Source organism: Tachyglossus aculeatus, chromosome X5 (genome assembly GCF_015852505.1).
Source record: "Tachyglossus aculeatus isolate mTacAcu1 chromosome X5, mTacAcu1.pri, whole genome shotgun sequence".
Lineage (NCBI taxonomy): Eukaryota > Metazoa > Chordata > Mammalia > Monotremata > Tachyglossidae > Tachyglossus > Tachyglossus aculeatus.
This window is the reverse complement of record NC_052097.1, coordinates 3172152-3200117: the sequence shown is the minus strand read 5'-3', so window position 1 is coordinate 3200117 and position 27966 is coordinate 3172152. Positions and strand designations below refer to the sequence as shown.

The 27966-nt window shown below is 48.8% G+C and overlaps 1 protein-coding gene across 2 annotated transcripts in view; it reads left to right on the top strand.

Annotated features, from left to right (window-relative positions):
• DLC1 (DLC1 Rho GTPase activating protein) overlaps positions 1 to 27966 on the top strand; it is a 150400-nt gene that overhangs the window by 41709 nt on the left and 80725 nt on the right. For both annotated transcript variants that reach the window (XM_038769243.1, XM_038769242.1), the window contains exons 3-4: positions 5612 to 5797; positions 23274 to 23307. In XM_038769243.1, the coding sequence (XP_038625171.1) occupies positions 5612 to 5797; positions 23274 to 23307 (220 nt within the window). The remainder of the gene's footprint in view (positions 1 to 5611; positions 5798 to 23273; positions 23308 to 27966) is intronic.

Below are 27966 nucleotides of genomic sequence, written 5' to 3'. Positions count from 1 at the left end.
CTGAAACTTTCCAGAAACGAGTCCACTAAGAATGGAAAAGAATACTGATGTGATATTCGGTGTTTGAGTTCCTTATTTTCTCCTGGCCTGAAGGATCTGGCTGATCCCAGATAACTCTTGGGAAAAAAAATTTAGAGGCAGGAGGAAGAAGGAAACGTGGAGTCATTCATTCATTCAATCGTATTTATTGAGCGCTTACTGTGTGCAGAGCACTGTACTAAGCGCTTGGGAAGTACAAGTTGGCAACATATAGAGACGGTCCCTACCCAACAACAGGCTCACAGTCTAGAAGGGGGAGTCAGAAGACTTGAGTTCTAATCCCGGCTCCGCGCTTGCCTCCGTCAAGTCATTGAGTTTGTTTCTTCATGTGTAAAATGGGGATTAAAATACCTATTTTTATGCTTTGTTTTGACAGTATTAAGTGTTTACTATGTGCCAGGCACTGTACTAAGTGTGGAGTAGATACAAGCTAGTCGGGTTGGACACCGTCCTTGTTCCACATGGGGCTCACACTCTTAATCCCCATTTTCCAGATGAAGTAACTGAGGCACAGAGAAGTGAGGAGATTTGCCCAAGTTCTCACAGCAGACCTGTAGTGAAAATGGGATTAGAACCTAGAACCTTCTGATTCCCAGGGCCATGCTGCTTCTCTTTTGTATTTATGTACATATCTTTATTATTGATATTAATGTCTGTTTCCCCCTCTAGACTGTAAACTCATTGTAGACAGGGAACATGTGCACTAACTCTGTTATACTGTACACTCCCAAGCGCTTAGTACAGTACTCTGCACCATAGTAGAAACAGCATGGCATAGTGGATTCAGCCCAGGCCCGGGAGTCAGAAAGTCATGGGTTCTACCCCCGGCTCTACCACCTATCTGCTGTGTGGCTTTGGTTAAGTCACTTCACTTCTCCGTGCCTGTTATCTCATCTATAAAAGGGGGATTGTGACTTTGAGCCCCTCGTGGGACAGGGACCGTGTCCAACCTGATTAGCTTGTAACCATCCCAGTGCTTAGTATGGTGCTTGGCACATAGTAAGTGTTTAACAAATGCCACAATTATTCACTGTCATATTTCCTGACTTACTGGGTGCAGAGCACTGTGTATTCATTCAATCGTATTTATTGAGTGCTTACTGTGGGTCAAACACTGTACTAAGTGCTTGGGAGAGTACAATAGAACAGTAAAGAGACACATCCACTGCCCACCACGAGTTTACAGTCTAGAGGCGGTGAGGCAGACATTAATAGAAATAAAGAAACAAATTACACGAGACAACCTGTCCATTTGGAGAAGCAGCGTGGCTCAGTGGAAAGAGCCCGGGCTTTGGAGTCAGAGGTCATGGGTTCAAATGCCGGCTCCGCCAACAGTCAGCTATGTGACTTTGGGCAAGTCAGTTAACTTCTCTGTGCCTCAGTTACCTCAACTGTAAAATGGGGATTAAGACTGTGAGACCCCTGTGGGACAACCTGATCACCTTGTAACCTTCCCAGCGCTTAGGCCAGTGCTTTGCACATAATAACCACTTAATAAATGTCATCATCATTATTATTGTCATTATTATTATTGTTTGGAAGCATTTCAGGCTGAGGGTCACCGGCCGTCCCTGATGGCAAAGCCACCTTCTACTCACTGAGGGGTCACTGCAAGTGGATCCAAATGATATTTGGTCCAGAACATTTCCATCATGTCCAGAACCAGCCCTCCGAGAAGCAGCGTGGTCTAGTGGACAGAGCATGGGCCTGGGACCTGGGTCCTAATCCTGGCTCTGCCACGCATCTGCTGTGTGACTTGGGCAAGTCATTTCACTTCTTTGGGCCCAGTTATGTCACCTGTAAAATGGGAATTAAGACTGTCAGCCCCTTGTGGGACAGGGACTAGTTTGGATCTACTCCAACTCAGAGAAGTAGTGTGGGTCAGTGGATAGACCCCAAGCCTGGGAGACAGAAGGACCTGGCTTCTAATCCCAGCTTCAACACTTACCTGCTGTGTGATCTCGGGCAAGTCACTTCACCTCTCTTTGCCTCAGTTCCCTCTTCTGTTAAATGGGGATTAAAACTGAGCCCCACGTGGGACAGGGACTGTGTCCGCCCCGATTAGCTTGAATCAACACCAGAGCTTAGAACAGTGTCTGGCACATAGTAAGAGTCTAACCAATACCTTAAAAGCAAAAAAAACCACCAAACTCCAAAGCTTTCACAGAGCTATGTTGGCATTTTGGGAACTCTTCTCTGGGTTTCCCTCCCATACTTCGAAGTCCCGGAAGAACACATAAATAAGTGGAAATCTCAAGCATTCATCTCCCCTTCCAGAAAGGCAGGGGCCTCTACTTCTGTAACTGCTGTCGATAGTGTGTCCATTTCTGCTACGAGGAAATGCAGGCGGTAATTATCCTGGAAGGAATGAGACACCCTGTGGCTTTCCCCCTGCCCTCATACAGTGTCATCAGGATTCTCAGGAGAACGAATAGTCCTCTGTGCTATCACGTTACTGCAGCGTGGCCTAGTGGAAAGAGCCCAGGCCCGGGAGCCATAGGACCTGGGTTTTAATTCTGGCTCTGCTACTTACCTAATACTAATAATTATAATTCTGGTATTTGTTAAGCGCTTACTTTGTGCCAGGCACTGTCCTAAGCACTGGGGGGGTTACAGGCAAATCGGATTGGACACAGTCCCTGTCCCAAGTGTAGCTCACGGTTTCAATCCCCATTTACAAATGAGGTAACTGAGGCCCAGACAAGTGAAGTGACTTGCCACGGTCCCACAGCTGACCAGTGGCACAGCCAGGATTAGAACCCTGGTCCTTCTGACTCCAGGCCTGGGCTCAATCCACTATGCCATGCTGCTTCGGTTAGTGCCCAGGGATGTGTTTCTCACCCTACTTCCTGCGTGCGATGAGCCCTGGGGACTGTGGGAAAGGTCCAGGCAGACGATGCCACTTCTATTTCTTCATCAGAGGGAGGGAGTATCGGCTGTGACCCTCTCTCCGCTGAGAGTAAGCCCCGTCCTAGGACACAGGGAGATTGGGAGGATGTTGAAAATATTTAGACTTGTCCTTCCACTTCTCCTGCTGTGCGTCTGAGAGCGCAGGTCGTTGCCGCTCAGGCCCAGACTCCCTGATCTGGCACTGAAAGTATCCAGGCCAGCTCCAAGAGAAAGACCCGCCTCATCCCAGGAGCCCTTCTCCCTGAGCTCTGGGAGAAGGAGGCAGGAGCTGGGGGAACCCAAGAGGAAGAGGTGGCTGTGGGAGACGCCCTTCCCAGCACAGCAAATGGACAGTCCTGCTGCTGCTTCCAACTTGGCCCTGCTTCGGGTTCTCTTGCTGCTCTCTGTTCTCTTGCTCTGAACTTGGCTTATCGTAGATAGGGAATGTGCCTGTTTATTGCTATTTTTTTCCACCCCCAAGCATTTAGTACAGTGCTCTGCACACATTAAGCGCTTCATAAATACATTGGATGAATGAAAGAACTGGGCTGGATCTGCCAACATAGGTCTAAGATTCCCTCACTAGGCTGCACTCTCCTCAAGGGCAGGGACTGTGGGCCAGGAATCGCACGTGGATTTCTTTCTGTGTGTGTTATTCGGTGCTGAGTACAAGCCCCCTTACACAGCAAAGCCCAGTCCAGTAATAATAATAATAATGATAATTGTGGTATTTGTTAAGCACTTACTAGATGCCAAGCACTGTTCTTAGCACTGGGAGAGATACAGGATAATCAGGTTGGAAACATCCCGTCCCACATGGGGCTCACAGGCTTGTGGCTTGTGAGCGTACCCAGCTACACCAGAGGGTGGTTAGCGGCTAGAGGATATTTATTTGTAATATCTAGTAAAGTGAATTTGTAGGCTACATTTACCTTTACAAAGCAGTTTGACACGCAGCTCATTTTTGTCTACGCATCATCCCCATCAGGAAGGAAGAAGCGAGAGTTTTCACCCCATTTGATAGATGAGGAAACAGAAGCCCAGGGAGGTCAAGTGACTTTTGTAAGATTGCATACAGGACTGAGCAGAGCTGAGGCTAAAAATCAGGCCTTCTGTCTTCCAGACCCAGAAGCAACATTAACCCGCTTTTTTGCGTTCCATTTCATTCTTCTGTTCGTAGTCGCTGCTTTAACAATTATTCACTTCTCTTTCCACAGTATCAACTTGCAAATCAGTAGGCAGTTAGCGCACAGTACATCAATATCATCAATAGGTCGATGATGGATTCAAAATCTAGCCATAGTTCCCGAAAGAAATGGTGGAAATGGGGATCTGTTTTGCACCGCCTAACATCATGACTCATGAAATCCAAAAGAGGGGATGGTATTTTTCTCCCTGGTTTTGCTTTTCCTCAATGCGCTTATTGCATTTAAAATTAGCCCTTGCTCAATTGAGGCATGGGTCGAAAATAATTGTTAGAAGCTAAAGGGTACGATCTCGAACTTTAAATGTCACCGTTCATTAAGATGTCACTGGTGGTTTTTCTTCACATGCAAATGAACGGAGGGAGGAAGGAAGTACACAATGAGCAGTCACTACCGAGGAGCGGCGTGGCCTGATGGATGGAACACGGTCCTGAGAGCCATAAGGACCTGTGTTCTAATCCTGGCCCCGCCACTTGTCTGCTATGTGACCTTTGGCAAGTCACTTCACTTCTCTGGGCTTCAATTACCTCATCTGCAAAATGGGGATAAAGACTGAACACCACGGGGGACAGGGACTATGTCCAAACTGATTTCCTTGTAATAACAATAATTGTGGTATTTGTTAAGCGCTTACTATGTGCCAGGCACTGTACTAAGCACTGGAGTGAATACAAGTGAACAAACTGGGTGGAACGCTGAGCGGAGGCAGAAGAAACGGGGGCAAGAGCATGAAACTATTATAATAATGACGGTATTTCTTAAGCGCTTACTATATGTGCCAAGCGCCATTCTGAGTGCTGGGGTAGATACAAGCAAATCAGTTTGGACGTAGTCTCTGGCCCTCATGGGGCTCAAAGTCTTAATCCCCATTTTCCAGATGAGGCAACTGAGGCTCAGAGAAGTGAAGTGACTTGCCTAAGGTCACATAGCAGAAGAGTGTCAGAGCGAGGATTGGAACTCACATTCTCTGACTCCCAAGTCCGTGCTTTGCCATCAGTGCTTAGAACAGTGTCCAGCGCTTAGAACAGTGTTTTGCACATAGTAAGCGCTTAGTAAATGCCATTATTATTATTATTATTAGGCCACGGTGACCTGAATCAAGGCGCAAGGCTAAAGGGCGACTTTTTGCTGCCTGCTGTTTCTCTGGGGACGTGGCCCCCCATTTTCTGGTAGAGGGAGGGGAAGGTGGAAGCCCTGGAGAGAGACGGACAAGGCCGAGGGCCCGAGCCCAGAGCCCTCCTGCCCTGCCAATCTCTGCCCCGTTCTGCGGCCTGGTTTCCATCATCGCTTCTTTCTCCCGGAGCCGGGTGTTTAATATTCCTGGCGTGGGTCAGTTCTTTCTCTGAGAAGGGCCCATTGATGGCACAAACCGGGCTGCCCATCCGGCCGGCCCTCCTCCCTGCCACCCCATTGTCCCCCTGCCGCCCGATCCCAGCTGCCCGAGGAGGGGAATGGTGACAATGTCTTCTTACCCGCAGGAATCAGGCAGGGAAGACCACCACCGTTCTCGCCTGGACTCCATGGTCCTGCTCATCATGAAACTGGACCAACTGGACCAGGACATCGAGAGTGCCCTCAGTGCCAGCTCCTCCTCGCCACCCGGCTCCTCGCCCCCTGGCACCTCACCATTGAGCACACCCACGTGCCCACGACGCCACACCCCGGTGAGCTCTCTCGCGCCTCGGTTTCTCATCCTGATAATAACAACATTATGGTATTTGTTAAGTACTTACTATGTGCCAAGCACTGTTCTAAGCGCTGATATTAATGCTATTTGTTAAGCACTTACTATGTGTCGAGCACTTTCCTAAGCTCTGGGGTAGATACAAGGTAATCAGATTGTCCTACGTGGGGCTCACAGTCTTAATCCCCATTTTACAGAGGAGGTAACTGAGGCACAGAGATGCTAAGTGACTTTCCCAAAGTCACACAGCTGACAAGTGGCAGAGCCGGGATTAGAACCCATGATCTCTGACTCCCAAGACGGTGCTCTTTCCAGTAAGCCTTGTGAATTGCACTTTATAGTTCCTGAGGAGGATAAACAGGTTTTTAATGAAGTAAAAATGCTGCATCAATTGTGTAGAGTTGTGAAATTTTAGATCCTCTTTTATTGCATTTACATGGGAAAGGAGTCAAAGTGGTCATATGTCTTTGTAGGTTGATAAGCTAGCCAATTTCCGGTAGCAAATTTGCAACCATCTCCCTCAGTAGACAACCCACATGCATGGCTTCAGTTAAGCACTTACTCTCCATCCCTGACTCTCCCCAGTGACCCAGCACGGATCATCCAACACCCCTGACTCTCTCCTCTCCATCCCAAATTCTGCCCCTGTGGCCCAGCATGAACCATCGAACACCCCTGGCTCCCTCTTCTCCATCCCTGACTCTCCTCCCGATAACTAGTATAGACTGCTCCTCCATGAATGTATTCAAGCACCTCACGAACAGCTGGCATCTGTGGCCTGCGTCACTCCCTGAGGAAAAGAAGTGAATATGGTTGACCTCCTGGCCTGGAGGAAAAAAAGCATTTCCTTGTCTTTATTTGAAACCTGTCACCATCAAGAGCTAATAAGCTTCCCCTTGCCCCAGCTGTATACGTTTAGCTGTGCCAAGCACTATGCTAAACGCTGAGGGAGAGACAAGATACGGAGATCTAAGGCAGCCCCAGACCACAAATGGGGGCTCTGTAGCAGTGGGAATACAGTGAACAACAATTCCAGGTTGGCTCTGCCCACCCCTCCCATAATTTGTTCAACTTCTGTTGTGTCCCCTCACAACCTGGGTATTTCCTTTCATTCATTCATTCATTCAGTCAGTCATATTTATTGAGCACTACACTAAGTGCTTGGAAGAGTACAATATAACAATAAACACATACACTCCCTGCCCATAACAAGCTTATAATCTAGCAGGGGAGAAAGACATCAGTATAAATAAATAAATGACAGATATGTACATAAGTGCTGTGGGACTGGAAAGAGGATTAATAGCAATAATAATAATTATAGTATTTATTAAGTGCTTACTGTGAGTGAGGCACAGTACTAAGCACTGGGGAGGATACAAGCAAATTGGGTTGGACACAGTCCCTGTCCCACGTGGGGTTCACAGTTTCAATCCCCATTTTACAGACAAGGTAACTGAGGCACAGAGAAGTGAAGTGACTTGCCCGAGGTCACACAGCAAATAGGTGGTGGAGCCAGGATTAGATTCCACGACCTCTGACTCCCAAGCCCATGCTCTGTCCACGAAGCCACACTGCTTCTCCAAGGGATCAAGTCAGGGCAACACAAAAGGAGAGGGAGAAGAGGAAAGGGGCACTTAGGGAAGGCCTCCTGAAGGAGATGTGCCTTCAGTAAGGTTTTGAAGGCAGGGAGAGTAATTGTCTGTCGTATTTGAGGAGGGAGGGATTTCCAGGCCAGAGGCAGGATGTGGACGAGGGGTCAGAGGCGACATAGGCGAGATTAAGGTACAGTGAGAAGATTGGCATTAGAAGAGTGAACTGTGTGGACTGGGTTGTAATAGGAGAGAAGCAAGATCAGGTAGAAAGGGACAAGCTAACAGAGTGCTTTAAAGCCAATGATGTGGAGTTTTTATTTGCAGAGGTGGCTGGGCAACTACTAGAGTTTTTTGAGGAGTTGGGTGACGTCCTGAAAGTTTTTGTAGAAAAACTATTCGGGCAGCAGAGTGAAGTATGGACTGGAGTGGGGAGAGGCAGGAGACAGGGAGGTCAGCAAGGAAGCTGATGCAGTAATCCAGGTGGGATAGGGTGATCGACTGTATTAATGTGGTAGCAGTTTGAATGGAAAAGAAAGGGTGGATCTTGGCAATGTTGTCAAGGCGGGCCTGACAGGATTTAGTGATAGACTGAAAATGAGAGAGAGGAGTCAAGGATAATGCCAAGGCCACGGGCTTGTGAAGCAGGAAGGATGGTGGTTCTGTCTACAGTGATGAGAAAGTCAGGGGGAGGACAGGGTTTCCAGAAAAAAGTGTTCTAATGTCACCTCATTTCTAAGTCCTCTTTCTCCTTCTCTTTTTTATGATAGTTGTTAAGCGCTTACTGTGTGTCGAACACTGTTAAAAGCACTGGGATAGGTATAAGTGAATTAGGTTGGGCGCAGTCCTTGTCTTGCACAGGGCTCACAGTAGGAGGGAGAGTAGGAGAGCCAAGGCCCAGAGAAGTTAAGTGACTTGCCCAAGGTCACAGAGCAAGCATTTGTCAGAGCCGGGATGAGAACCGCGGTCCTTCTGACCCCCAGGCCTGCTCTTTCCACTGGGCTGTGCCGCTTCTCTTTGTCTTCTCCAAAGAGTGGGGTGGGAGGGGTCTTCTCATTTGAACCATCTCCCGGGAGGTCTCTGCAGGCAGCCGTTGGGCCCGGCGCCTTCTGCTCTGGTTGGTTTTCCTTTTCTCGATTACTTGATGATCGGCCACGCGTCCTCAGCAGTGCCGGAGGGGAGAGAGCGAGAAGTCAGAGGGCCCGAACACGAAACCAGGCCTGACTTGGAAGGGGTTCCCATGCCACTCTGGATTCCGTGCCCTGCCCCTCCCCAGCCCCCCAGTCCTCCCCACATCCCTAATTTAATTCCCAATTCAAAAGACACTTCACCTTTGACTAGCTCAGCCTGCAGCCCGGTGATATCACCGCATAATGGTTTCCAGATGTGAACAGAGGTTGCAGTTGGGTGAAGATTTGCGGGGAGCAGGGGAGGGCCCGGAAATATCAGGGGGGTGGGTCAGGCCCAGGATGCTTCTAGGGGGCTTCTCCCATCTGCGGGGGCCCTGGGGAGGAGGGGAGCCAGTTTGGGGGACTGGGCTTTGAATCCGACAGCGGCACTGATGCTGCTTGGGCAAACCCAGGCCATCCAGCCCGGGGGCCCACGGTCAGTTTAGAAGCCACTCACGTGCCATCCTGGGCCATGCTGCTTCTCGTCAGCTCCTTCTGGAGCATTGAGCTGTGGGTTCCTGAAGGTGATTTCACAGCTGATTTCATTCATTCATTCAATCATATTTATTGAGTGCTTACTGTGCACAAAGCACTGTATTAAGTGCTTGGGAGAGTACAATAGAACCATAAGCAGACACATTCCCTGCCCACAGCGAGCTTACAATCTAGAGGGGGTTTGTCATTGAACTCCTCTAACCTCATCCTCGACGGTATCTCATGTCTCTATCGCCTTTTTCGGGGGTTCAGGTCACCCCGGTTTGGAAGACGGGTTTGCTTCAGGATTGGAGTGTGATTTCCGACCCGTCCCCTCGTTTCCCTTGAGAAGCAGTGTGGCTTAGTGGATGGAACACAGCCTGGGAGTCAGGAGGGACCTGGGTTCTAGTCCTGGCTCTGCCATTTGTCTACTGTGGGACCTTGGGTAAGTCACTTCAATTCTCTGTTCCTCAGTTCCCTCATCTGTAAAATGGGGATGAAGACTGTGAGCCCCATGCGGGACTGTGTCTGAGCTGATTAGCTTATATCTACCCAAGTGCTTAGAACAGTGCCTCACACAGAGGAAGTGTTTAACAAATGCTACATAAAAAAAAAGTCAGCCCTACTCTGTCATTAGAAACACATCTTTTCCCCAAGACCCCATCTGCATGCAGTAACACATCTCTACGCCTGAAAACACATGCCAAAGACATACGTGTCTTTGCTTCACCATGGAACACTGTACACTCTGGAGTGAGGTTTCTGTCCATTCTCCTCAAGCCAATGTGCTCATTATCATCATCAATCGTATTTATTGAGCGCTTACTATGTGCAGAGCACTGTACTAAGCGCTTGGGAAGTACAAATTGGCAACACATGGAGATGGAGTTATTTAAATAGGGAGATTTATCCCATCTCCAATCTCATGGAGATGGGATAAAGCAGTCTTTATCCCATAGAAGGGGCAGAGGGCCTCCTGTGGCACGGAAGGAGGCCAGCCATTCAGATGACCATGGAGTGCCCAGGCTACTGTGCCGGGGTCTCCGCCTGCCCCAGAGACTGGAGATGGCCAGACCAAGATGCGCTAGAAGACCTGAATTCTAATCCCAGCTCTGCCACTTGTCTGCTGTGGGACCTTGTGCAAATCACTTTACTTCTCTGTGCCTCGATTCCCTCATCTGTAAAATGGGGATTAAGACTGATGGCCCCATGCGGGACAGGGACTGTGTCCGATCTGATTAGCTTGTATTTACCCCGGCACTTAGTACAGTGCCTGGCACATAGAAGCACTTAAGAAATACCATTAAAAAAAAACAAACCACTCAATAATGTAGTAGGGCAGGTCTTGGGAGGGAGCTCTGCTTCAGCCAATGTGAAAGCTCTTCTCCATCAAACGTTTTGGTCTGGAATAGCCAAGTCCTCACTCTAGGAAGGAAACAGTCAGTCAGTTATTTTTTATTGAACGCTTACTGTGTGCAAAGCACTGTACTGAGCATTGGGAGAAGACAACAGAACAATATAAAAGACACAGTCCCTGCCCACAAGGAGCTCACAGTCTACGAGGGAGCCAGATATTAATATAAACAAGTAAAATTACAGAGTAACTGGAGGCAGCCTGGCCTAGTGGACAGAGCACGTATCTGGTAGTCAAAAGAACCTGGGTTCTAATCTCAGCTCTGCCACTTTGCTGTGTGACCTTGGACAAATCTCTTCACTTCTCTGGGCGTCAGTTACCTCATATGTAAAATGGGGATTAAGATGGTGAAGCCCATAAGGGACAGGGACTGCGTCCAACGTGATTGCTTGTTTCTATCTCAGCACTTAGTACAGTGCCTGGCACATAGGAAGTGCTTAACAAATACCATGAAAAAAGAAAACTCGAACATTCCAGGGAGAGATTCCCAGTCCGGTCAGCCCATCTCTGGAGTGGGTAGGCCCGTTCATTCATTCAATCGTATTTATTGAGCACTTACTGTGTGCAGAGCACTGTACTAAGCGCTTGAGCACTCTCTGCATTCATTCAATCGTATTTACAGAGTGCTTACTGTGTCCAGAGCACTGTACTAAGCACTTGGGAGAGTACAATACAACAATAAACCGACACATTCCCTACCCGTAACGAGCATCCCAGAGGCTTCCAGGCAGGGATGAGGAGGTACTGGTCATTTGAGGCCTTACAGTGGAAATCCTGTTGAGGGGATGGTCAACCTTTCCCTTGAGCAAACCAGGGTTTGCTGGCACGTCCTCCCCATGGATGCCCTCCCCAGCTGGCTACTGCTACTGTTTGGATGTCCGGCGCCAGCCAAAGCACCAGAGACTGAAGCCCCACAAAAGAAGTCTCCTGTGGAGTGGCTCTTCGATCCAGAAAAGAGCCGTATCAAACAGGACGAAGCCTGGGTTGCCCGGCTTGCATTTCACTCCAGCCACAGTCCTGCATGGAGACCACCCCCAACCAGGGCCACCTCCCTCCCACATCCCCCAATCCATGGTCATCTCTGGCCTCAGAGAGTCAGTCCCCTGACCCCCGTGCCTCCGGACTGTCTGAGGGGAAGTGGACACCACCTTCCACACCCAAGTGAGCAGTGGACCAAGGCATTGGTAACGCCGACCCCTTCTGGGATTTTAACCACACCGGGCCGCACAATGGGCACCGCACCTTTAGCATTCAGAAGAATCTGGCAGGAGAAATTCAGGATGGAGTCGGCTTGAAATCTGCCGGGCCCCGAGGGCTGGAGGTCAGGGGGTCGGGGACAAAGGGCAGGGCGGAGGGCACTTCCCCTCGGCCTGCCGGTCGCCTGTTTGAACTCGGCCGGAGACCCGATTTCTAATCCCATCCGGGCTCCCCCGAGGAGCCGGCTCGACATGTGAAGGCAAAGCATCTCGGCCTGATTTCACTTGGAGCCTCTCCGGGCCCACAGACCTCTTCTAAATACAATAATAATAATAATAATAATGGCATTTATTAAGCACTTATTATGTGCAAAGCACTGTTCTAAGCGCTGGGGAGGTTACAAGGTGATCAGGTTGTCCCACGGGGGGCTCACAGTCTTCATCCCCATTTTACAGATGAGATAACTGAAGCCCAGGGAAGTGAAGTGACTTGTCCAAAGTCACACAGCTGACAATTGGGATTTGAACCCATGACCTCTGACTCCAAAGCCCGTGTTCTTGCCACTGAGCCATGCTGCTTTCTCTATCATGACACCTCACCCTTCATCCCTTTCATTATCCCACATCATCATCAACATGAGGAGGAGGAGGTGGAAAATGAGAGGCACCCTCTCTTCTCCTGGTGACAAGCTCCTGGAGTCATCTCACTCACCCCCTCGGCTCCCAACTGATGGATGCATCTGGTTTTCAGAAGGTCCGTGGGTTAGTGGTCAGTGGCAATCCCTGGGATAGTAGGATCGCAGTCATTCATTCATTCAATCGTATTTATTGAACGCTTACTGTGTGCAGAGCACTGTATTAAGTGCTTGGGAGAATCCAATGCAACAATAAACAGACACAGTCCTTGCCCACAATGAATTTACAGTCTGGGGGGCCAGGGTTGATGGCACACCTGCTGAAGGTGATGTGCTGAATGAAAAACAACAGAAGCCCACGATGGGCTTCCACTCTAATGAGGCTCTCCCTCAAACTGTAAGCATTTGACTGTGAGCCCACTGCTGGGTAGGGGCCGTCTCTATATGTTGCCAGCTTGTATTTCCCAAGCGCTTAGTACAGTGCTCTGCACACAATAAGCGCTCAATAAATGCAATTGAATGAATGAATTTGACTAGAATCTGCGTGGAATCGAAGGGGACTTGGGTATTCAGCTGGCTTCCTACAGCCATCACACAAGCTTCGTTGGTTTTCTAATTTCTATTTTTTATGGTATGTGTTAAATGCTAATTATGTGCCAGGCACTGTACTGAGCTTAGCTTAGCGCTTAGTACAGTGCCTGACACATAGTAAGTGCTTAACAAATACCATAATTATTATTAGGCTCTGGGATAGATCCAAGCTAGTCAGGTTGCAAACAGTCCCTGCCCAACATAGGGCTCACAGTCTCAATCCCCATTTTACAGATGAGAAAACTGAGGCACAGAGAAATCAAGTGACTTGCCCAAGGTCACCAGGCAGACAAGGGGCAGAGCCTGGATTAGAACACAAGTCTTTCTGCTTCCCAGGCCTACACTGTATCCACTAGTCCATGCCGCTTTTCCAACCAGTTACTCACATCCCTCCACCAAAAGGCCAACAGGAGCGCGGAATGAATAACGAACACAAATGATTCACCATACCTCGTTCCCACCTGCCCCGCCATCGACCCCCAGCCCACGTCATCCCCCGGGCCTGGAATGCCCTCCCTCTGCCCATCCGCCAAGCTAGCTCTCTTCCCAGAGCACACCTCCTCCAGGAGGCCTTCCCAGAATGAGCCCCTTCCTTCCTCTCCTCCTCGTCCCCCTCTCCATCCCCCCATCTTACCTCCTTCCCTTCCCCACAGCACCTGTATATATGTTTGTACATATTTATTACTCTATTTATTTTACTTGTACATTTCTATTCTATTTATTTTATTTTGTTAGTATGTTTGGTTTTGTTCTGTTTCCCCCTTTTAGACTGTGAGCCCACTGTTGGGTAGGAACTGTCTCTATATGTTGCCAATTTGTACTTCCCAAGTGCTTAGTTCAGTGCTCTGCACATAGTAAGCACTCAATAAATACGATTGATGATGATGATGATGAAGTAGATCCCTCAGCACAGCGGTGACTTTTGGACCCTCCGAATGTTGAGCTCCCTTGGATTATGGCTGAGGAGACTTGCTCACCTTCTCTCTTGGGATTTTTGGGACGTCATCTCCGTTTCTCACCATGCGACCCCTCTCCCCATCCACTGTACACCAGCAAATATTCCTCCACCCAACCGCAGCCGCGCTTTAGTCTTTAGCTCTCCCAGACCCCTTGACCGTGTCCTAAAATAGCCTGGAGTGAACTTTAAACTTGCCAGCTTGTACTTCCCAGGCGCTTAGTACAGTGCTCTGCACACAGTAAGCGCTCAATAAATACGATTGATTGATTGATTGATTTAAATAGAACAATCAATCTGTAGTATTAATTAACATATTTATTTTTTATTTGTAATGGCCCTTGTTAAGCACTTACTATGTGCCAGGCACTGTACTAAGTGTTGTGGTTGATACATGAGAAGCAGCACGGCTCAGTGGAAAAGAGCATGGGCTTTGAAGTCAGAGGTCATGGGTTCAAATCCCGGCTCTGCCAATTGTCAGCTGTGTGACTTTGGGCAAGTCACAACTTCTCTGTACCTCAGTTACCTTGTCTATAAAGTGGGTATTAAGACTGTGAGCGTTCCGTGGGACAACCTGATCACCTTGTAATCTCCCCAGTGCTTAGAACAGTGCTTTGCACATAGTAAGCGCTTAATAAAATGCTGTTATTATTATTACTACAAGATAATCAGGTCCCACGGGGGCTCACAGTCTAAGGAGGAGGATGGACAGACAGGTATTGAATCCCCATTTTGCAGATGAGGGAACCGAGGAACAGTGAAGTGAAGTGAGTTGACCAAGATCACACAGCAGACGTGGTGGAAACAGGATTAGAACCCAGGTCCTCTGACTCCTAGGCCCCTGGTCTTTCCATTAGGCCACGCTGCAGAATACTGTCTCGTAGCCTAGTGGAAAGGGTAACGACCTGGAAGTTGGAGAACTGGTTTTAATCCCGGCTCAGTCACTGGTCTGCTGTGTGACCTTGGACAAGTCACTTTACTTCTCCAGGCCTGTGTTTCCTTATCTGTAAAATGAGAATAAAATATCTTTTCTTCCTCCTACTTGACTGTGCATCCCATGTGGGATGGGGCTGTGTCTAACCTGATTAACCTGTGTCTACCCCAGTACTTCGTTCAATGCTTGGCACGTACTACAATTATTCTTGTTATTATTACTATTATTATTATTATTATTATTGCTAAGCGCCTGGGAAAGAACAATATGATTAGAAGACACAATTCCTGCCTTTGAGAAATTTACAGTCAGGGGAGATGGGCACCATGATAAGTTATAGATAGGAGGGAGTAATAGAGAATAGAGATAGATTTATTTTATTTTGTTAATATGTTTGGTTTTGTTCTCTGTCTCCCCCTTCTAGACTGTGAGCCCACTGTTGGGTAGGGACGGTCTCTATATGTTGCCAACTTGTACTTCCCAAGCGCTTAGTACAGTGCTCTGCACACAGTAAGCGCTCAATAAATACGATTGATTGATTGATTGATAGATACATAAAAATAAGTGTTATGGGGAGTCATGAGCCCATAAGTGCTTAGTTGGTGTGGAAGAGCAGTAATGGCAGCTGGATTAATAAGGCAGGGAGAGTAGACAGGAAATGCTGAAGCAGATACATGATAGACGCAGCGTGGCTCAGTGGAAAGAGCCCGGGATTTGGAGTCAGAGGTCACGGGTTCGAATCCCAGCTCTGCCGCTTGTCAGCTGTGTGACTTTGGGCAAGTCACTTAACTTCTCTGGGCCTCAGTTACCTCATCTATAAAACGGGGATGAAGACTGTGAGCCCCCTGTGGGACAACCTCATCACTTTGTAACCTCCCCAGCACTTAGAACAGTGCTTTGCACATAGTAAGCACTTAATAAATGCCACTATTATTCTTATTATTATAGTTAGATTAGACAAAGTCCCTGTCCCACATGGAGCTCCCCGTCTAAGAGGTAGAGGTAGGGAATAATAATGTTGGTATTTGTGAAGTGCTGTGCCAGGTCACTGTACTAAATGCTGGGTTTAGTACCCTCTCTTCTGGTGGCAGGCTCCCTGGAGTCATCTCACTGGATTTGGTACAAACAAATCAGATTGGACGCAGTCCCTGTCCCACGTAGGGCTCACAGTCTCAATCCCCATTTTGCAGATGAGGGAATCGAGGCTCAGAGAAGTGAAATGACTTGTCCAAGTTCACACAGCAGCTAAGTGGAGAAGCCAGGATTAATACCCAAGTCCTTCTGACTCCCGGGCCGTGCTCTAGCCATTAGGGCTTGGTGCTTCAGTAACAGATCAGCTCATTCCTTTCCGCTCCCCACAGAGCAGACAGGAGCCGAGAAGAGACGGGTTGGCGGGAACAGTGTCCTCAGGACCCCAAGGGGACCCTTCAGTTGGGAAAGTCTGCGTAACTTTGGTTGTTGTTTTCTGAGTGGGGCGGGGCGGTCAGGTTTTCCATGAGCAGATGAGTGATGTTTTTTTAACGAAAACCCCACGGCCGAGGGAGACCCGCCACACATTCCGATCGCTCCACTTCAGGCCGTTCCACGCTCGTAAATCCGAGCCAGGAAATGACGCACGTCTGGAGAGGCCGAAAAGAAACAGTCTCCCCTCTCGCTTCCGCTGCCGGGGGTTACAATGGAGGCGTTGTGGACCGTTCATTGGCAGAAACCCGGACACCGGGGCCCCACCCAATCCGTCCAGGTTGCTTGGCTTCAAGGTCTCAGTTACCCTGAAATGCCAATGTGTCGTTTTCCCTCATACACCCTTGCCTCGCCCCCCACCCCTGCCAATTCCTTCTAGACTGTAAGCTCGTTGTGGGCAGGGAATGTGTCCGTTTATTGTTCTATTGCACTCTACCGAACGCTTAGTGCATATAACTGCCGGAGTTCCTCCCCTCTTGGAACGGGCCATGGAGGGAACAGGTTCTGAATCGACCAGGGACCTAGGGACCAATGAATCCTAACCCCCAGGCGTTCCCTTCCATCATGACTCTTGACCCTCCCCTGGCAGAGAGAGTTCATTCATTCAATCATATTTATTAAGTGCTTACTGTGTGCAGAGCACTGTACTAAGTACTTGGGAGAATGCAATGTTACAATAAACAGACACACTCCTTGCACCCAATGAGCTTACAGTCTAGAGGGAGAGACAGACATTAATAGAAATAAATAATTACAGATATGGGCGTAAGTGCTGTGGGATTGGGAGGGGGAATGAATAAAGGGAGCAAATCAGGGTGACGCAGAAGGGAGTTGGAGAAGAGGAAATGAGGGCTTGGAGGAGATGGGCCTTCCATAAGGCTTTGAAGTGGGAGAGAGATTTGAGGAAAGAGGGCATTCAAGGCAAGAGGCAGGATGTGGGCTAGAGGTAAAAATAATAATAATGCTTGTTAAGCACCTACTCTGTGCCAGGCACTGTTCTAAGTGCTGGGGAGGATACAAGGTAATTGGGTTGGACAAGATGGAGAGAGCAAGAGTGCAACTGTCCGGTTGGTCGGAACTGGCTGAGCCAGGGATGGAGGGGCACATCTGGGAGGCGGGACCACTCCCTTTCATGCCCAGTTCCTCCGGAGCCCAGCACAATGGAAGGGTGATTGTCCACAAGATGCCCTGCCATGGGGCGCTCAGCCACGTGATGCTCTGCGTGACCGCTCGGGTGGCACGTTTGGTGCCAAGCGGCCTTGGCCTGGATCGCGCACCCGATGTTGCAATCCTGTGAAATGGAGCAACCTGGTTTCAGCAGGGCGAGCCGGCCGCCTCCAATAATTAATAATAACGATGGTGCTTGTTACACGCTTACTATGTGCCGAGCACTTTTCTAAGCTCTAGGGTTGATACGAGTTAGGTTGGACACAGTCCCTGTCTCACATGGGGCTCACATTCTTAGCCCCATCTTAGGGATGAGGGAACTGAGGCACAGAGAAGTGAAGTGACTTGGACAAGGCCCTGAAGAGACGTGTGGCGGAGCTGGATTGGAAACCAGGTCCTTCATACTCCCAGGCCTGTGCTCAATCCACTAAGCCATGCTGCTTCTCTACCTATACACACATACACAATCCCTCTCTCTGTCTCCTTTTCTTCCTTCCTCTCTCTCTCTCTCTCTCTCTCTTCCACACGCCAGAGGAGAGGAAGCAGGCTGACCACACAGGCCCTTCCTTGGGCCGGGGTCCCAGTCCAGCATGCCTGTCTCAGTCGGTCAGTCAATCAATCATATTTATTGAGCACTTACTGTGTGTAGAGCACTGGACTTGGGAGAGGACAATAGAAAATTATGAGATACATTCCCTGCCCACAGTGACCTTTCAGTCTAGAAGGGGAAACAGACATTAATACGAATAAATAAATTACTGGTCAGCCAGTGTCCATGTCCGGACCCCACTGCACTGGATTCCCACTGTCCAGAGGGTGAGAACACCCCTGGACTTCCTCCGGCGGCCGGGCGGATCAGGCCAGACCGGGCCAGACAATGACAGCACCGACACCTTGGCCTCAGGATCCGCCGTCCGCTGGCGGAGAGAGCGACAGAGGAAAGCAACTGGGTCTGCGGAAAGAACACGGGCCTACGAGACAGGGGACTTGGGTTCTAATCCAGGCTCCACCTCTTGGAGTCTGTGTGACCTTGGACAAGTCACTGTACTTCTCTGGGAGTCTGTTTCCTCAGTTGTAAAACAGAGATGAGCTCCCTGGTCTCCCACCTCCTTTAGGCTGGAAATTCCTTGTGGAAGAAGGACTATGTCCAACCTAATTTTCAGTATGGTGCATCACACCCTGTGGACTATGAGCTCCTCTAGGGCAGGGGTTTGTCGTGTGTATTAGCCCTTTTGCCATCTCCCAAATGCTGAATGCAGCACTCCGCACACAACAGACTGAAAGTTCCTCAAGGACCGGGGTCATGCCTACTAACTATTGGACTCTCCCAAGCATTTAGTACAGTTTTCCGTGCACAGTAAGTGCTCAGTAAATACCATTAATTGATCTTGACAGGCCACCTCACTCTGCCAGGATCAACAGTCTCTCATGTCCATAAGTGCTTAACAAATGTAATCATTAGTATTATTATTTCTCCTTTTAGTAATTCTTAGGTATGTACATTTTCTTAAGAAGGAGAGTGGCTTACTGGATAGAGCACGGGCTGGGGAATCAGAAGGACCTGGATTCTAATCCAGGCTCTGCTACTTGTCTGCGATGTGACCCTGGGCAAGTCACTTAATTTCTCTGGGCCTCAGTTCCATTATCCGTAAAATGGGGATTAAGACTGTGAGTTCATGTGGGACAGGGACTGTGTCCAACCTGATTGACTCGTATCTACCTTAGCACTTAGAACAGTGATTGGCACATAGTAAGCACTTAGCAAGTACCGTATTTTTTTCACAGCCTTAGAAATAGGAAGCTGAGTGTGATTTTAAACAAGCCCCTTCACCTGCATTCCCTCTTCATCTCTCTCTCCCCCACAATTTCTTCCTCCACCTTGAAACATTTCACCTTTTTCTGCAAAGCTTTATTGAAAGCAAATCTCCTCCAAGAAACCTTCCCTGACTAAGCCCTCCTTTCCTCTTAATAATAATAATGTTGGTATTTGTTAAGCGCTTACTATGTGCCAAGCACTGTTCTAAGCTCTTCTCCCACTCCCTCGGCGTCACCCTGACTTGCTCCCTTTATTCCTCCCCATTCCCAGCCCCATAGCACTTAAGTCCATATCTGTCATTTATTTATTTCTACTATTCATGTCTGTCTCCCCCTCTAGATTGTAACCTCATTGTGGACAAGTAATGCCTGTTTATTGTTGTATTGTACGTTCCCAAGTGCTTAATACAGTGCTCTGCAAACAGTAAGTGCTCAATAAGTACAACTGACTGACTTAAACCCAGACGCCATCCAGGAGAGAGAACGGCTGACAGGGACACAGCTCTGAGTTGAAATTCAGCCCCCAGAGACAGCTTGTTGATTCAAGCCAAAGTGTGTGTTGTAACAGGGAGTGAACTTTACCTTAAAGAGAACCAGAATTGTACAGCTATTTCGGCGGGGGGCATGTCAAAGCTGGCTAGAAAGAGCCCGGGCCTCTGGGGACAAAAATTATGTCTGCTCCTACATCTCCTCCGTGAACCCGGTGAAGAAACTGGGAAAAATGTAAGCCCCTTGAGAGCAGAAAATTGTGGCTTTGGTTTCTGTTGAATTCCCCCAAGAAGTTAATTGGGTCTTCTGATCTCAGTAATCCATCAGTATCAAGTGATGGTATTTATTGAGCGCTTACTGTGCACAGAGCACCGCGCTTAACACTTTCTTTTATGGTATTTGTTAAGCATTTGCTATGTTCCAGGTACTGTACTAAGCACTTGGGTGGGGGGTACAATAGAACAATATAACAGACACATTCCCTGCCCACAACGAGCCTCCAGGCTAGAGGGGAAGACAGACATGCATGGAAATAAATATATGACAGAAATGGATGTAAGTGCCGTGGGGATGGGAGGGGGGATAAATAATAATTAGCACAATGTTTTGCATTCGGTAAACCTACCAAAATATTACTCTGCACGAGGTAGGTGCCAAGTAGCAAAGCTTGGAACATAGTAGGTGCCCAGTACCGCACTCCTCACACAATAGATGCCCAGTGGCAGAGCTCTGAACCAAATAGGTGCCCAGTACAGCATTCTGCACACAGTAGGTGTCCAGTACAATGCTTTGCTCACAGTAAGTGATGAGTACGTTGTGTTAATGATGGTCAGAATTATAGCTTTAAGATGTGGGGACAAACTTGAAGCTTGGTTTCTGCAATATTTATCTCAAGTAAACCAATATAAACAGGCAGCCTTTGTTCGTAGGTAATAATAATAATTGTGATATCTGTTAAGTGCTTACTGTGCGCCAGACACTGTACTAAGCATTAGTAAGAGCAAATTGGTTTGGTTGGCTGAAAGAGCAACTCCAGGGAGACTTGGGCACACAGCCTGGAGGCTTGGATCCCATGTGCTCTTAATTGAATAATAATTGCAGTTTTTATGAAATGCTCATTAGATGTCAAGCATTGGGCCAAACTCTGGGCTAGGTAATAATAATAATAATAATAACAAAAATAGTAACTGTGGTGTTTGTTAAGCACTTACTCTGAGCCAGGCATTTTACTAAGCACTGGGGTAGAAACAAGCTAATTGGGTTAGACACAGTCCGTGTGTCCCTCATGGGGCACATAGTCCTAATCCTCATTTTACAGATGAGGAAACCAAGGCACAGAGAAGTTAAGTGACATGCCCTTGGTGACCCAGCAAAGGAGAAGCCAGGATTAGAACCCATGCGGGGAAATCAGGTCGGAGGCACTCCCTGTTCCGCAGGGGGCTCAGCATTTCAGAGGGAGGCAAAGCAGGGACCTTGTCCCCATTTCAAAGAGGAGGAAAGTGAGGTACAGAGAGGGTGAGTGACTGGCCTGAAGTCACCCAGCATGCCAGGGGCAAGAACCAAGATCTCTGGCCTCAGTGGCCCAGATACTTCCCCTCACTGAAGCATCACCTCAGGGCCAGGACGTGGACACATTAGTAGTGAATAGAACCCAGGCCTAGACGTCAGAAGGATCGGGTTTTACACCCGGCTCTGCCATTTGCCTCCTGTGTGACTTCGGGCAAGTCATTTCACTTCTCTGGGCTTCAGTTCCCTCGTCTGTAAAATGGGGATTAAGACTGTGAGCCCCATGGGGGACAGGAACTGTGCCAAGAACAGTGCTTGGCACACACTAAGTGCTTAAGTATCATAATTATTAATAGGAGTAGCAGCAGTGGTAGTAGTAAAGAGTAGCAGGCGGGGCTATGGAGCACGGAAGATGGATGACCAGGGAAGCAGCGGTCAGCGGCTCCTGCTCCGGTCCCAGCGCAGCCCTGTCATTTGGGGGTGCGGCTGGGGGCCGGAGAGGAGGGGGAGGGAGGGGTCGGCCGGCCGGCCTTCCTTCCCTTCCTCATTCCTGTGTGGCGACAGCCGCTTTTAGAAAACAGCAAACATCCTGAAACGTCACCGGTCTCACCCTCTGTCCACTGACCTCCAACGTTTCATTTCCATCGGAGACCCCTTAGGGCACTGGCCTAGTGGATGGAGCACCTAGTGGATGGAGCACGGGCCTGGGGGACAGAGGACCTGGGTTCTAATTCCGGCTCCGCTACTTGTCCCCTGTGGGAACTTGGGCCAGTCACTTCACTTCTCTGGGCCCCGGTTCCCTCACCTATAAAATGGGGATTAAGACTTTGAGCCCTATGTGGGACAGAGACTGTCCAACCTGATTTTAGCTTGTATCTAATCGGCATGTGGCCTAGTGGATGGGAGTCCGAAGAACCTGGGTCTTAATCCCAAGGCTGCCCCTTGTTTTCTGTGTGACCTTGGACAAGTCACTTCACTTCTCTGGGCCTCCACTCCCTCATTTGTAAAATGGGAATTAAGGCTGTGAGCTCTCTACAGAAGGACTGTGCCCAACCCGAATATCTTGTCTCTACCCCAGTACTTAGAACAGTGCCTGGCATGTAGTAACTGCTTAACAAATACCACAGTTATTATTATTATTTTATTATTAGTAGTATCTATCCCAATGCTTACAACAGTATTTGGCACATGGTAAACACTTAACAAATACCACAACCATTATTATTATTATCTACCCCAGGGCTTGGCACATAGTAAATTGGAGAAGCAGTGTGGTTCAGTGGAAAGAGCCCGGGCTTTGGAGTCAGTGGTCATGGGTTCAAATCCCTGCTCCGCCAATTGTCAGCTGTGGGACTTTGGGCAAGTCACTTAACTTCTCTGTGCCTCAATTACTTCAATTGTAAAATGGGGATTAATACTGTGAGCCCCCTGTGGGACAACCTGATCACCTTGTAACCTCCCCAGCGCTTAGAACAGTGCTTTGCACATAGTAAGCGCTTAATAAATGCCATTATTATTATCATAGTAAGCACTTAACAAATACCACACCCATTATTATTATTATCTACCCCAGTGCTTAGAACAGTGCTTGGCACATAGCAAGTGCTTAACAAATACCACATTTATTATTATCATTATTATTATCTACCCCAGCGCTTAGGACACTGCTTGGCACATAGTAAGCACTTAACAAATACCACAATAATCATCATTATTATTATTATTATTATTATTATTATTTTCTACCCAAGTGCTTAGAACAGTGCTTGGCACCTAGTAAGCACTTACCATGTACCCCAGTTATTATGATTATTACTGTGTTTGGCTGGCGGACAAACAACTGTGGATGGAAGTCAAGCTGGGGCTGTTTCTGGAAGCCTCCGGGGCTAGGTGGGCAGAGGGGAGATCAGCAACACCCTGGCAGGGGCCAGGAGGTGGGGGTGGTCTCTTTCCACTGGGCCACACCACTTCCCCCATACCGCTCCTCTTACAAGAATTGCATTTGCTGTTATGTGTTGCCTAGCTTTCTCACAGTGCCATCATTGTGCTTTTTTTCAGGCCGCACCAGTGGTTTCAGAGAAGGAGAAGTCTGGTGAGTACTGATTCGGACATTGTCTGTTTCTCCCTCCTTTATGCCCGTTCCCTTGATCCTCGGGGTCTTTCGGATGGATTTCCTGTGTCTGAGCTTCCTAAAATGTGCCGTTAACCTGGATTTCTGGAAAATGGTGGTGGACACAGGTCTGGCCCACCAAAGTGAATATCATCATCCGTTTGCTTGAACAGAAGTTTTGATCTGGGGCGAGGTCAAAGGTCTCGTATCCATACAACCCGGCCAATGGCCTCGCCATCCTCGTCAACTGCTCACTGTCCCTTGGAAGCCCGTTGGGGGCACGGCAGTTCATGGGGAACAAGGGGGAGAGGGTCTTGGGGATATCCTAAGGCCGAGCTATGGTAACCAGTAGAGAGTGGTGAAACTCCCGCTCCATTGCTTCAAAGGACTGCGGTGAGGGGAGTCGTTCGAAGGGTAAAGGAATGTGAAGATCTCTGGGGCCGGGCTTTCTTCCCTTCTTGCTCTGATGGATGAGGTTGAGGAAGAGAAAGGCTTCCAGACTCTTCCCTGGCCAGGGGCGTTGGCAGATGCCCGATCCCCTCAGGAGCTTGGCCGGTCTCTGAGTGCCATTTTCAAGACGGGTCTCACGGGCAGAAAGGAAACAGTGGGCAGAGGAGCCCCAAGGCAAGAGACGAGTGTGGCCTAGCTTGCAGACGGTCGGGGCGGCCCCTCTCCCTTCAAAGTGTTGAAGCCGATGTCCCCCGAGAGGCTACTTCACCTCCTCAGGCAGTCGAGCAGAATGCTGAGAAGGGGTTTGCAGCTGTTCCGCTGGCCTGGTTGGGGAGAAGTTCTCCGTAATTCCCAAGAATCCCTGTGTGATAAACAGATTACCCAACCGAGTTCCAGAAACCAGGCAACAACCCCACTCGCCAGTGGAGGAGCACAGAACGAGCCTCCTTTGAGAAACGTGGGTCTCCTTGGCATTGAATGGGGATTTCTCCTCTTCCCTCCCTCCCCTTCATGGTCTCAGGTTGGTGGCGGGAAGTCCTCTGCGTGAGGTGCTCAGAAATGGTCGCCTGGTTGGCGAGCGATCTGAGGCGGTCACGACAGAGATCGGTGACATCAGGGAGGCACCCCCCAGCCAAACCCTTCCCCAGGTCCCGATCCTAAATGCCGGCCGGATTCTTCACAGGATCAAGGGAATAGGATCGCTCACCCTCTCACACCCAGCACAGCTGAGAGACCTTGGGCCCTGACACCACGATTTTCCACAAGAGTTCATCGCAGCCTGTGCGTGTGTTTTGGGAAACACAGGCCCTCTCACCACTAGCCAGAGAAGTCTTTTTTTGTGGTATTTTTCATGTGCTTACTATGTGTCAGATGCCGTACTAAGCACTGGGGTAGAGACAATCTAATCAGTTTGGACCAGTCCATGTCCCACGTGGGGCTCACAGTCTTAATCTCCATACAGATGAGGGAACTGAGGCACAGAAAAGTGAACTGACTTACCCAAGGTCACACAGCAGACAGGTGGCAGGGTCAGGATTAGAACCTAGGTCCTTCTGGCTCCCAGGCTCCTGCTGTATCCACTAGGCCACACTGCTTCTCATTTTTGCTTTACTCCTGTTTAAGAGGTTCTCTTCCTTCAAACAATTTCCGGCACCCCGCTAATCAATCAACGGTATTTATCTAGCACTTACGATGTGCAGAGCACTGTACTAAGAGCTGGAGAGAGTACACTACAGCATTAGCCAGGACCCACCTCCCTCTTCCATTCCAGAAACTCACCACTGACCCCCTGGGACCAGTTCCCGCATTCCTTAGCACAGGCAGAAAGCTCCACACAAAATGTAAATATTTGGCTCTTCCTGAGGGAATCTCGGCCAGGGCCCAAGTTCATCCCCCTGCCTCCGGGCCGGACCGCACTTGGACTCTCCCAGGAAGAGAGATCCCGGGGTGAGAGGGATTTGTGGGAGGGCTCTCGGAAAGAGAGCTCTTGCTAACACAGGCCCCCAAGCCCGCCTACGCACTACAGAGAATGGTGCCGAAAGCCAGCTGTAGCGCCTTTTCCCCGGGAAAAAATCTAACGAAACAGCCACTTTCATTGGGAAGATATCCTGGCAGACGCTGGAGGTCAGGGATTCGGACTCTCTTTCCTCCAGTCTCAGCTCCGACCCTGTCCCCTCCTATCTCGATCCGCGCCTGAGGCTGCTCTGTCACCCAGCTGTGACCCCGTGGCATCCCAGATGACTCCTGAGACTCCTTGGGTCCATTTGGCTTTCTCTGGGACTGGTGCTGCCACTGTCTGGGTCTTCTAGCGGAAGCTCCTTGAAAGCAGGGATCGTATCTGCTAACTCTACTGGACTCTCCCTAACGCTCAGTACAGCCCTCTCTGCACAGTAGACTGGAAGCTCCTTGAGGGCAAGGATGGCATCTATTGACTCGATTGATCTCTGCCAAGTGGTCTACACACTGTAAGTGCTCAATAAATACCGCCGATTGATTGATGATTGATATTGGGCAGGGAACACGGACAGCCTGAACCCCTCAGAATTTGAGGGTGAGATGTTTTGGGACTCATGACCTGGTCTGGTGCCTGGTGGCTGGGATTTCCTGCTGGACAAGAGAAGTGAGAGGCTAGGTTCCTTCCATGGCTTGATTCCGGGATTTTGTCATTTGCCCAGCGGCTATGTGGTCAGTGGGAATATTTTTAAAATAATAATAATTAATGACAATTCTAGCCTTAAAAGCCAGCACCGGACAGTTGTTGTGATTTTTGAGCCTGAATCCTTCCAAATTCCATATTACAAATCCTCAGAGGGAATTTAGGAAATCAAGCGATTCTTTGTGACAGATGTGAGGAGAAACAATGGAGGGTTTTCCATCGTTCTGGTCCCAGACTTCTTGTAAGCATGAGGCAAAACAAAGCCCAGACTTGGTGTCTTTGGGTCTTAATTTCCTCTCCGCCCTGGTGCCTTTTGATCCTGAGAAGAAAGAGAGAATGTATCTAAAGAGAGGGAGGGAGAGAGGGTGAGAGAGAGAGAAGTAGAGAGAGGAAGCAGAGATACAAAGACAGAGAGGAAGAGAGAAAGGCTGGGAGGAAGAGAGAGATAAAGACAGAGAGGAAGAGAAGGAAGTTGAAGAGGGAAGGATAGCGAGAAAGGCTGAGAGGAAGGGAGAGAAAATGACTGAGAAAAGGAGAGAGAGAAGTTGAGAGAGGGAGAGCTAGAAAGAAAGAGAGAAAGGCTAAGAGGAAGAGAGAGACAGAGAGGAAGAGAGAGAGAAATTGAGGAGGGAGACAGCAAGGAAGAAAGAAAGGCTGATAGGGAGAGAGAAGTTGAGAGGGAGGGAAAGATGGGAGGAGAGATAAAGGCTGAGAGAGGAAAGGAGAGTAAAGACTGAGGATGAAAGAGAGAGCAGTTGAGAGGGAGGGAAAGATAGAAAGGCAGAGAGGAAGAGAGAAAGACTGAGAGAAAGAGGAGAGAGGGATTGAGGAGGAGAGAGAGATTGAGAAGGAATGAGAGATGGAAAGACAGAGAGGAAGAAAGGCTGAGAAAGGGAGAGAAAGGTGGGGGCCAGTCAGAGGGTGGAGCCCCCGCACTCTCCCAGCTGGCTCCCTTTTCCCATTCAATTCCAGTGGCACCAACGTACCTTGTCTAAACTGGGGCCTGGCTCCATACCCATCGCCGCCTCGATCCGATTCTGGGGGCTGATGTGGCCCAGGTTGTCTTCCCAAGCAGGAAGTCCAGCTGGCAGATTTCACAGGGAGAACAGCCTAGACTTCCAGAGATAAGAAACGGGTCTCGGAGATGGATCTTTTCCGAGATGGAAAATGTCCGTAAAGCCCAGCGAACGGCCGCGGAGTTGTAGAAAGAATTCTACATCTGGAAAATCTTTCCTCCAGCTGGGTAGGGTTTTTATGCTTTTGCTCCTTCTTCACAACTCCCACTTTCCTCGGACTTGTTTTCCGAGGAAAACAATGAAAAAAATGAAATGAAAAGGCATTTTGCTGCGGGGGCGGCGGGGTTGTTGTTTTAAATGAGGCCATTAACACAATTTCTTGTCTCTTCCTCTCTAAGTCAATAATGATAATGATAATAATAATTGTGGTATTGGTTAAGCACTTACTATGTGCCAGGCACTGTACTAAGCACCTGGGGGATACAGGAAAATCAGGTTGGACATATTTTGGATCAGTCTTCCCCACTAGACAGGGAGCTCCTTGAGGGCAGGAAGAGAATATTTTCATACCTGCCATACTCTTCCAAGAACACTATAGAGTAGATGCCTCTATAGCACAGTATTTTTAGAAGCAACGGGACCTACTGCAGAGAGCATATGCCTGGGATTTAGGAGACCTGTATTCTAATTTTGGCTCTGCCTCTGCCTGCTGTGTAAACTTGGGCAAGTTCTCTAAGCTCTCTGTGCCTCAGTTTCCTCATCTATAAAATGAGAATTCAGCACCTGTTTTCCTGCACCCCCATACCTCCTGAGACTGTGAGCTCCGTGTGGCACAGGTACTGTGTTCAACGTGAATATCCTATATCTACCCTAGTGACTAGCACAGGGTTTGGCACATAGTAAGTGCTTAAAGCTTAACTAATCTGAATTACCTTTGCTTTTTTTTCATAGGGTATTTGCTAAGCACTTGCTATGTGCCAGGCACTGTAATAAGCACTGGGAAAGATACAGGTTGGACAC